Raw genomic sequence first — 12053 nt, 5'->3', positions numbered from 1 at the left:
TTGTCTTCTCTGTGGAAGGTGGCCCTCTTCCAAACAAAGCACTGGGCTACATTCACATACAGTTTCATTTTGAATAACATTTCTAAGGCTGGGGCCCAGAGACAAGTTGAAATTATTGTGCTTAAAACAAGTGCTTTGGTTTGCCACATGCCAACTTCCCTTTTCTTTGAACTGAAATGATTTGGGAAGCGGGCAAGAATTCTGTTAGGATAATGGTAGGCACTTTGTACTGACAGATATGATACTGTGGACTCAGAGTCGTGTTTAGAACTGAAATTTCTGAATATTACTTCATTTCTGTACATTACTTTGTCCCAGAATCAGTTCAACAATCTGACTCCATAATAAGTCTCCACTAGTTCCTTTGTAATTTCACTAAATGATACACACACATACACTGGATTAGTTTTAGTCATTTTTAGATTAATCTATTGAAACCTGCTAGTCATTGCTAATTTCTAGCATTTATTTTATAAGGTCTGTTTAGGCAACAGTCCATTAATTTAAAAATTCAAGAGTTGAAGAAATAATTAAAGTTCTAAATAATGATTCAGATTTTTATTGCACCATCAGACCATATGATTGAAAGTATCTTGTGGTAGTATTTTTTTTTTTTGCACAGTCCTTCAGACTGCTCATTTTTCTCAAATGCTAATCTTTATAATATAAATATAGGTATAATAATCATGTAAAATTTAAAAATGAAGGTGCAGAATCATCAAAAATAATATTCAAAATTATCCTTTGAAAGTTGAAAGTCTTAACCACAAGTAAACAATGATTTTCCCCAAAGTTCTGAATCAGCATATGAATTCTTTTGTTATTTGCCAAGTTGTTTTTGATGTATTCTTTCCATTTTTAAAGATAATTATTCCTTTAGTATATGAATTATTACTTTTGTAGATGTTATACTTCCCACAAAAAAGCCGATAATAACATTAAAATAACTGAATAATTTGCTTCCTCGGTGATTGAGAGTTGTAGGAGGGAGCAAAAACAGCAGTGGTCATAAATGTCTAAACAAGTATGTCTTGGAATCATTTCCACAAATTATATATTTAGATCTTTTTCTAGATAGAAAAATTGGAAGTAGAGAACAATCGACTGCAACAGGAGCTGCAGGATGCCAGAGATCAGAATGAACTCTTGGAATTTCGAAATCTAGAACTTGAAGTAAGAACTTGTTAATTTTACTCTGCAGGATGGGGAACATTTTAAAGGAGAAAATATTATTGCAATCATATGTTATTCCAAATATTTTCTTTTATATAACAGATACCTGCCCTCTATGTTTGAGGGTAGGTATGCATTTTATATTTATAAATTAAGTTAATTCCTTATTTAAAAACAAAAAACAAAAAGAGCTTCAGTTATACTAAAGGATAAGAAAACTAAAACTTGCTTACATAATCTTTATCTTTTTGGCCAGAGGAATTTAGAGTGTGTTATAGGCACTTGGGTCTCAAAACCCATGCAGTGAAACCTAATGTGGTAAGCCCTTTTGTATAGTTAAGCTGTTGGTTTGAACTCCGAGCTTGGCAATTTGGTTGCAAACATTTCATCACCATTCGAAGAGACATCATCAGTGCATTTTGAGTTGTGCTCGTCTGTCAGAACACAGGTCTTTAAATACCTTTTTGTGAGATGCAAAGTAGTCTGAATGTTGTTTGTTCGCATATTTCTGAATCATGGTCTGATTTCAGACTGTTTGATTGGCTGGCTGTTGATGCTGGGCCATAGTTAAGTATAATATATATTCGGAGCTCAAACCAACAGCCTAACTACCAACCCGAGCTACTAATATTCCAACACATTTCAACCATGTTGTATAGTGCTTAAGATATTGGATTAGACTAGGAACACTCAAGTTCAATTCACCTCCAGCCATGGGGAAACAATGGGTGATTTTAGTCAATCACATTTGGATGATTATTTAGAGATAAAAGGAATGCTATTAGGCTACCTTAAGTTTTTGGAGTCAGGGAATGGGGATGGGATACATATAGATTTAATAAATTATGCAAGTTCATTCACAAAACAGTTATATAGAGAAATGTGCAGAACATGGGAAAAATTTCCATGGTGAGAAGTAAACAGCTCCACCTTGGAACAAAAAATATTTCAAATGTTCTGCTATTGAACAATGGGAATTGAAAAAGATTGGTCACTATTAGCAAACATATCTCCTATTCTGAATTTTAAAAAAGACAACCCAACCAGGGACATGCCAATACTTAAAAGAACATGGCATGAAGTCCCCTAGTTTATCCTGAGCTCAGAGTAAAACCTCAGAAAAATAGAGATACAGGATGTTTTGTTCTGGGGGAAAAAACCCATCTAAACAACCAGGTCAAGCTCCCTTCCAAGGTTCTGAAAACTGCAAGAGTGAGAATAGGGATGGCCAATCTCAAAACAACATTCTTTTCAGAAGTAAGTGTAACCAAAAAGTGCAACTTGTCCCATTTCTGCCCTACGTATGGCAGAAATTTTAACGAAAAGAATACTCTTTCTGAATCAAGTAGGTTTTGCTCCAAAAGCAAAATATTTTCAGGGGGGAAAAAAACCTTAAACAAACAGAAAGTATTAAATGTTTTACCTTATCTTTGGTTTTAAGGAAAGAGAAAGAAGATCTCCGCCTTTTAATCTACAAATCCATCCATTCTCAGATGGTGTAAGTGCTCTGCAAATCTACTGTATGAAAGAAGGTGTCAAGGTATGTTAACATGAGGTCACTAAAATAATTATGGTTTTTTAAATATGTGATTTCATATATCTTGGTAGTTTTCAAAACATGGAGGGAGAGGGAATAGAGGATCAATTATGTCCTTTGCCTATAAACATTCAAGATAATATATTTATAGAAAACTGTAGATTTGTAGATGTAATCTGCAATTTGCAATTCAAGTTAAAACTTAAGTTCTATGCATAGAAGACTATTAAAAGTACAGAAAATGGGCATGTTGTGATCCTTCTTCTATTGTACACTGAAGAGCAGGTTATGTTTTTGTCAACAGAGTATATAGAGCTTATAATTTTGTACACTCTAAATTTGTTGCTGGCAGTTTTACTGTACATTCTTGATTCATATTGTACTCTGTGCATTGTTAAATTCAAAAGGCCTTCTAAGAGAATCTATAAAAAAAATTGTAGTGTTGGTGCCTTGCATAGAAAATGGAAGTATGTAATGTTCCTTGAAGTAAAAGTGACAATAGAGAATACAGAGCCATGCTAGAATTCTGATTAATATTCTAAGTTAGGCTAGCATTGTCTACTCTCAATTTCAGGAAAACATTTGATACAATTCAGAAATGGAAAATTTGTTTACCAACAAATATATAGTGTAGTCTAAATGTTGGGTGATATGAATAAGTTAGATGTTTTTGTACAAGTCTTAAAGTTGCAAAGAAATGTTTTTAGAACCAGTCTAGCTATTTTTCTTCCTCCTCGATATTAGATTTTCTATACACTAGGCCTCTCACAGAAATAATTACCTCTTCATTTCTTTTCTTTTGCTAGTACCCTGTGTAGATGGCTTTACATTAAAGTCTTCTCCATCCCTTTCCACAATGCTTTGGGACCTTTTCTGCTCTTTCACTTAGGAAATACTAAGTCATTTCTAGATCATCAAGTCCGTATCATAAAATAGATACTGCTTATGAAAACCTTTGGTCCTTCTTTTCTGAATTTCATCATCTCTTTTATAGGATGTTAGCATTCCAGACCTTATAAAGCAATTAGACATCTTGGGTGACAATGGGGTAAGTGTTATGGATAGCTAACAAGTTCTTATTGTGCATAGCACCTTCTAGAAACTGTGTAGTATTGCAGAATAAAAGATCAATCAAAAGAAATGAATTTCATTATTCCTCCCCCTCTCCATTATTCCTTATTTTTATAAATAAAGATCTTGCTGTGTTAGAATTATTTCTTAATGGACTACTAAGGTAGTATTCCATGGTATTTGTGAAATTTTTAAAATAAAAAAGCCTGAAGATCTCAGACTAGAATAGACTAGAATCAACTTGCCAATATGCTATTTACACATGTATCTAGAAGACATCAAGTTGAGAAAGACTAGGCCTACGAATGTTGTTCTAATTTTTTTTCTAGAAGATCACATATATTAACAGTTTATACAGATAAGAATTTATTTAGGAAGTCAAATTATTTGGGATTTTACTTTTAGATTACTTTTTTTCTGAAGCTCTAACTTTTATGGTTGGTTATCATTTTAAACATTCCTGACTTCATGGTAAAATATATGTGGAAACACTACACCCACAACTTTTCCATTTATTTGGATAGAAAACATTTTCCCAGCTCTTGATATACAAAGAGCTATTCTATTTAAACAGCACCTCCACTTGATAGGTATTTATATGTTCACAGTAAACATCAGCAGCTTTGGGTTACAAGGGCTGCAGGAGTAACTTTAAAACAATAGTGAGACTTTTGATTTGAATTTCCTCTCTTTATGCTTTTTATTTTTTACAATTAATTTTCAGGAGTGTTATATACATTCAAAACTTAATGGACCTATTCTGTGGTTTAACTCGATGCCAAAAGCAGCAGAAAATGATTTTTCAGAGGATCAAAAATGAAATTTGGGGGTTGATCATAGGTTGTTGGTTGGGAATTCCTGTCTAAATAAATGTGAAAGACTAGGAGTTTTGCAATGTATCAAAATCCCTACATCAAGAAAAGATGCACCACAGCAGCACTTTCTGACATTGACCATATATATGTTTACATGGAAAACTATTGCTGCTTTCTCAATTTGATTTTCTGCCTCTTGAATTTTCAGAATTTGCGAAATGAAGAGCAAGTGGCTATAATTCAAGCCAGTACTGTCTTATCTCTGGCAGAAAAGGTATTTTAAAATGTATTTGTATCTCATGTATGTTATTTAATATGAATCAAAAAGTTAACACAGGGCACAGAATTATGAAGAGAAAAATGCAATCTGTGGGAAAATATGCAATCTATATGTGTGGTGTAAACAAATAAGAATGAAATGTTATCCAAAATGCATATTTCCCAGAAATGAAAGAGTAACTGGCTTTTATTGTTCAAGTTGAACCTTTACTAAGGCAATCATTTTAATTTGCTTTATTTAACTTTTTCCAATTGTCCAAGTCACAGCTTGCTTTAGTCTGTTTGTTGCAATCCGTGTTCGTGAAATCAGTATTCAATTATACAGATAAATATCTAGATATAAGAACTGCTTCATTAGGGAAGCCTTATTATAGAATAATAAGAGAGTAATTAATGATACACTTTAAGTATGCCAACTAGCTGGTTTGTCTTTTAAGTAGAGAAATTATGAAAAACAGCATAGCTGTAGTAATGTAATGCACGCTGTAGTAATGTACACTAACTAGGTCAATCTGTACTTTAAATACAGGACAGATGTCTCTGAAGCCTATGGTTCCAAGTCTGCATATGTTTTAATAATAATAAAAACCAGCATTCAGTAGTACAGCAGCACACAACAAAATAGATATTTTGGAAAGACAAAAAGAAGGAATAAATGCATACAGTTAGCCCAAGACTTGCCAAGAATTTGCTTAGAAAATATTTTCGGGCCTGAGACCTAAAAGGTAGCAACATACGCCTCTGACCATTTACAGGACATTCCTCAACTGTAACTAGCCACCATATTATCTGGAGATAGCAATACTATGACTGTGAACTTCTATACTACTTCACAGTGTCACAGTCCTCTCTAAGTGGTTTTACAGTCGTCATATTGCCACCAACAATCTGGGTTCACATTTTATCAACCTCAGAAGGTTGGAAGGCTGAGTCAACCTTGAGCCTGATGAGATTCCAACTGCCAAATTGCAGGCAGCCAGCAGTCAGCAGAAATAGCCTGCAGTACTGCATTCTAACCACTGTGCCACCAGAGCTCTATATGTGCATTCCAGGTCAGGATGTAGCCGAGTTTCATTTCTCACTCCTCTTGTTCCTTGATAACTGATAGCAAGTGAGTATAAGCAACTTCAGTCAAAATTCTACTCTTTGAGTTTATAATTGATGAAGTGGAAAGGCAGCATTTCTGTCAATATTATAATCCTGAAAATGGAACTAGAACAGGAATTTAATAATGCCTTTCCCCCCCCTAGTGGATACAGCAGATTGAGGGGGCTGAAGCAGCTCTACACCAGAAGATGATGGAATTGGAAAGTGACATGGTAGGAAAGAATATATTTTGGGGGTGGGGGCAGTTTTCACTTTAATCCCATGCTTATCATTAGTTGACTTCTGGAGTTTGCTTTGTTTTTTCCTGAGTATTATTACAGGTAGTCCTCGAGTTATGACTATTTGTTCAGTGACCATTTGGAGTTACAATGGCACTGAAATAATTGATTTATGACTGTTTTTCACACTTACCAGCATTGCAGCATCCCAATTGGTCATGTGATCCAAATTCGGGCCCTTGGCAACTGGCATGTATTTGTGACTGTTGCACTGTCCCCAGATCATGTGATCACCATGTATAACCTTCCCAGCCAGATTCCAAAAGCAGAGTCAATGTGGGAAGCCAGATTCACTTAATGACTACTTGATTCAGTTAACAACTGCAGTGAAACAGTGGAGCACTGTTAACAATTGTTGCAAAAATGGTAATAAAATGGGACAAAACTCACTTAATAACTGCCTTGCTTAGCAATGGAAAATTGGGCTCAGTTGCGGTCATAAGTCAAAGACTATCTGTATATATTTTCTTATTTCAAGAATAATAAAGGTAGTGATTTTTTCCCCCAAACTGTCATTCAATGTAGGAGCAGTTCTGTAAAATAAAAGGTTATCTGGAAGAAGAACTGGACTACAGGAAACAAGCTCTTGATCAAGCCTATATGGTAATTTGAAAACCAAGGATAGAAACGAAAATAAAAGTACATTTCAGAATGCAAATTTATTGCATTCCAATGGTAAATGGTTGGGCTTGCAGTATCTTCTCACATGAGTTTAAAATAAACTCCAAATTAATGTGATTTTTAGATGATAGAGAGGGAGAGAGACGTACGGTGAAAAAAATTGCCTCACACTTGGGAGGTCGAGAGTTCAATCCGAAACAGCAGTAGATGTTTCTCTGTCAGGGCGCAAAGAGAAAATATATGCTGTGAACTCCGTGTAGGTGTCAGGGAGGGCATCCAACCAATAAACGCTCAGCTTTATCCAGTCATCCCAACCCACCTCAATAGAAGGCATTACAGTGTCATAAAAAGAGGGGGGTGGATAACTTTCTACGAAATAATGTATCAGTCTGCTTTTTGTTCTCCTTACATAAGTGAGAGCTCCAGTAAATATCTGAATTTCTACTCCAAAGGCATAGTACAATGCATGCTAATTTCAAAAGAGTGGAGCACTGTTCATGCAGTGGTTTATTTGCCATTGGAATGCATGGAAAAACCTATGGTATGTCCTGAAAAGAAAGGAGGATAGGTAATGGGAGTAAAAAAAAAATACCTTCAGATGTCATATTAGTAATCATCAGATTTGAGGCGTTGAATGTAATATGCTTCAGTGGTGGGATTCAAATTTTTTTACTATCAGTTCTGTGAGTGTAGCTTGGTGGGCGTGGCATGGCTTGGTGGGCATGGCTTGGTAGATGTGGCAGGGGAAGGATACTACAAAATCTCCATTCCCTCCCCACCCCACTAACCTGCTTCCCAGCTCCGTTCTCCTGTGCAGGGCAACAAAAGAAGACCCAGCCGATCAGCTGGGACTCAAGAGGCAGAGAATAGATGGGGACAGGGCCAATCAGAGGTGGTATTTGCCGGTTCTCCAAATTACTCAAAATTTCTGCTACCGGTTCTCCAGAACTGGTCAGAACCTGCTGAATACCACTTCTGGTATGCTTCATTTGAGATAAACACATAAGCATAGTTATTGTCAGTTTTACTGGTTTAAAAGATATACAGAGACAAATGGATTGTATCCCCTTTCAATATTTTGTTATGCTATTGCTTAGAGAATCCAGGAGCTTGAGGCTACCCTTTATAATGCTTTGCAACAAGAAACAGTGATAAAGTTTGGAGAACTGCTGAGTGAAAAGCAGCAAGAAGAACTTCGAACTGCTGTAGAGAAATTGAGAAGGCAAATGCTGAGAAAAAGCAGAGAATATGACTGTCAGATCCTCCAAGAGAGAATGGAATTGCTTCAACAGGCACATCAGGTGAGGTTCCGTGTATAGAAAAACATTAGAGAGGTTCAGTTTATGGGCTTCATTATATTTATTGTTGAGATAAAAATGTGGGAGAAATTATTAAATAATTATTAAAGATGGCTGATCATATTAGAGAGCAATCAACATGTAAATATAAATTTTAAAATTTTAATCAAATTAAAATTGTTAGTTTTTATCAGGCCACATTCCCTCCATGTTAAAGTGTAATCCTTTCACTTCATTATGAAACCAAGTTTGTTTCATAATGGAAAAGGCTAAAATCCATGCAATTAGAGTGATACTTATTTTTCATATGTATAAATTTTAGTTTAGAATTCTTAAATTAATTTTCTTTGACCAGACTTCATAAGACATAATTTTTATTGATTTGATTATTTATGGATATATTCAATTTGTTTCTAGAGGATCCGAGATTTAGAAGATAAAACAGACATCCAGAAGAGGCAGATAAAGGATTTGGAAGAAAAGGTTGGTTGCTTTACATATCCAAAAATAATACTTTTAAAAATTTCCTATTTTATAATTCTAGGAACTCCAACTAGCTATTTTACCATAGCCATTTCCTAATCAACTGCCCTTGAATCAGACTTTTACTATTCAGTTCCAGTAAGTTCCATTCATATCTTTCTAGTTGTGGATTATAAGAGTTTTAAATAACTGAAAGGGATCTGGTACTATGAATAAATTCCAGTGATTTTTATTTTCTTCTTAGGTATTCTAATCCAGGAGGGTTTTGTAGGTACTTTTATGGATGGAAGGATGGATGGATGGATGGATGGATGGATGGATTTCATTCTATTAGAACAAGACAAAACTTTCCCTTCACAAATATTCCACCACCATTCAGAGATATCATGGAGATCTTTTGATGATGTTTGGAAGAACACAACCAGAGCAAATTATGTGCCCCACTAACCAGAAAGGGTTTTCAATGTGACTGTTAGGTGTCATTTTTCTTCTAATGATACAAGAATTGCTATCTAATCTCTCTCCTCATTCAGATTCCCTTTAGAATGATACTGAAATAATAAGAAAATAACAGAAATCAGATTTTACCCATTATTCTACCATTTTATCAATTTGAACATGGTAAGAATAATCATCCTAAAATAGTTATTATTATACTGTAGTGGTACTATAATCTTTTTTCAATCTGCCCTTTTAATTAACAGACTGTTTTCTCTCTTACTAAGTTAAAATCAGTCAATAAATGCAGAAGATTTTAGCTAACTAATATTTTATCTTAGTTTGAAACACAAATAAAAATAGTTCATTTATATCATGATGAATATTGTTTCAAGGAGAAGACTAAATACTTGTCCATAGCGATTAAACATGAAAAACTGATGTTCGTTACACGAAAGCTTTCTCATGATGCTATCATTTTGCTAGGTTTTCTTGTTAAACAAGTTTGGTTGCAAAAATGCAAATAATTCACCCTAAATTAGTTATGTAATCAAAAAGGAAGTTTCAATGAAGTTTAGGAAATAGAAATTTAAGGACAAGGATATCTTGTGGGTTGTGTCCTTCCAATGAACTGATTTGTCATTCCTCTATGGAGAAAACACCCACTTGTGAATCAGATGATATCACCAAAACTGAAGCCATTAATATTAGATTGACACTAAGGAGATGAGTTAGTAGGATAGAAGCCTTAAATTTTAGTACTGTAAGATTTCTTGGACTAAGTCTATTGGGTTTTATTCATTACAAATCATATGCCTGCTTATCTATGATAATAAAAATTGATCTGATCTCTTAAAACTATTTTTTTCTTGCAGTTTCTATTTCTTTTCTTGTTCTTCTCTCTTGCCTTTATTCTTTGGCCTTGATGTCAATGTGCCTCTTGAAAGGTAAGGTTAATTCTTTCTTTTTTTTGATACCAAAATACTCTTTTCCAATTTAGTTCCAAAGTAGCATAGTTATATGAATATTTGAACTCACATCAAAGATGACAATGTAAGGATAAATTGAGCAACTGTCAAATATTTCATAAAGGTCTATTTTTACATATTACATAAAGAACAAAAGTTCTGCCCAAGCTATCAAAGCACATTTCAACTACCTATTTTACATATGAAGGGGGGGGTCAGCCTATTTTCCAAAGCACCTGAAGGCAGAACAAGAAGCAATTGATAGAAACTAATCAAGAACAGAACCAACCTAGAAATAGGGAGAAATTTCCTGACAGTGATAACAATTAATCAGTGGAACGGCTTGCCTTCAGAAGTTGCGGATGCTCCTTCACTGGAGGTTTTTAAGAGATTGGATAGCCATTTGACTGAAATGGTATAGGGTCTCCTGCTTGAGGAGGTTGGACCAAGAACTCTTCCAACTCTGTTATTCTGTTATCTATGTAGGTTACAAAATGTCAAAATATTGACATATTATAATTTTGGTTCCAGGGTAATATAATGGTCTAGATAGCAACCTGTGCAGTTTGAGAGCCCTGTGCAGGATTACACTTGACCACAGAGCTCAGTGAGTGACTTTTGTAGCTCTGCAGCCTCATGCTACTATTTATAATAGGAGGAATAAATTTGATAGCAACTCCATGATATGTATCCTTGAGCTCTCAAGAGCAAAGGTTGGATAATGCAATAATCAGTTTTTAAAGAATAAATGAGAACTTATTTTAATCTAATATAAGGTAATCATGGAACTTGCAGTAGATGGGTAATCAAATTGCACTACTGCAGACTCATTCAACTATACATTTTTTTGTCATTTTCCAGACTGATCACCAACCACAGAAAAGTCCTGAGAGGACAGATGCTTCCAAACCCACACACACACACACAAAAAAAAACACTGTTTACAACTACTTTAAAACAAAGCAACTCCCTGCAATCAAGACCACTCCCACCATGCAGTTTAAAGCCATTATTCAAGATTTGTTACTTGACAGTTCCTGTCTAAAGCTACAATATCAGCTGCACTTAAGGAAATTCTGTGAGGAGGAAGAGAATATCCCAGCAGCATTCATCACTACGTTTATTTTATTTTTTAAAATCAGCAAGAAGCCACATTCAGCAGATTGAGTAAAAGTACGTCAGGCAAGGAACCAAAGTGACTACAGACTATCAATCCCTGCTGTGCAGGGGGATTATTTTAAACATAAAACATCACCTTCCCATGAAAGTCTTCAATAATTGAGGGGACAAAGTATTTAGAGTTCTAAGAGGACCATTATGATAATATCCATTTGGAGGGGGGAAAAATGGCTTTCTTAATACAGGGACACTTTTTTCTGTTTTTAAACTCAGGAACAATGACAGCTGCAATGTGAACAAAAGACTCTTGTTTTTGTTTCAAACTGGGTGGACAACAGGATAGATATAATTGACATTAACTTACTGCTGCCTGCTGGATCAAGGAGAATCAGGCCTAGTGAGAGTGGCTGACAGGACTTGTGAGGACAAATGCTGTAGTCATTTTCTTATGAAAACCCTCCATGAAGAACTGTGTGCTAGAAATGTATGTGACGTCAAACGACAAACTCTTCCAAGAATGCCACACTAATTGAACTAACTGCTTAATATCTATTCAGGAACTGGGATAGAAGGGTAAGAAAAAAAATGGCATCTGAGAAGAAGCAAACACCTTTAGTGAGTCTTCAGCTTCACAAAATTTTGTCCTTGAATTCATTCGGCAGTTAAAGTACTAACAAAATAAGCATTTGTTTTCCCTCATCGTGTTTGTTTTCTTCACTCACTGCAAGAATCAAAATGGGGACATCTCTTGATTAGCAAGCCTGCACAGTAAAAATGCAAATTTATGTTGTGAGAATAGGTCTGAAATTAACATTAAGATCTACCTTAATGCAGCAATTCTTTTCTAAGTGACAAGGTGTTACAAT

At 34.9% G+C, this 12053-nt stretch overlaps 1 protein-coding gene across 2 annotated transcripts in view; it reads left to right on the top strand.

The window, feature by feature from the left end:
* The window catches only part of JAKMIP2 (janus kinase and microtubule interacting protein 2), an 84705-nt gene extending 73617 nt beyond the window's left edge, over positions 1–11088 (top strand). For both annotated transcript variants that reach the window (XM_087955420.1, XM_087955421.1), the window contains exons 13-22: positions 1075–1173; positions 2615–2713; positions 3705–3758; positions 4805–4870; positions 6126–6194; positions 6786–6863; positions 7979–8182; positions 8597–8662; positions 9976–10047; positions 10930–11088. In XM_087955420.1, coding sequence (XP_087811546.1) covers positions 1075–1173; positions 2615–2713; positions 3705–3758; positions 4805–4870; positions 6126–6194; positions 6786–6863; positions 7979–8182; positions 8597–8662; positions 9976–10026 — 786 coding nt within the window. In that variant the 3' untranslated portion in view covers positions 10027–10047; positions 10930–11088. The remainder of the gene's footprint in view (positions 1–1074; positions 1174–2614; positions 2714–3704; positions 3759–4804; positions 4871–6125; positions 6195–6785; positions 6864–7978; positions 8183–8596; positions 8663–9975; positions 10048–10929) is intronic.
* Positions 11089–12053: the final 965 nt, after the last annotated feature.

This window comes from Notechis scutatus, chromosome 2 (assembly GCF_049901735.1).
Source record: "Notechis scutatus isolate UNSWTSFEM ecotype Mainland chromosome 2, rNotScu1.2, whole genome shotgun sequence".
In the NCBI taxonomy this organism is placed as follows: Eukaryota; Metazoa; Chordata; class Lepidosauria; order Squamata; family Elapidae; genus Notechis; species Notechis scutatus.
This window is presented reverse-complemented; position numbering and strand designations above follow the sequence as displayed.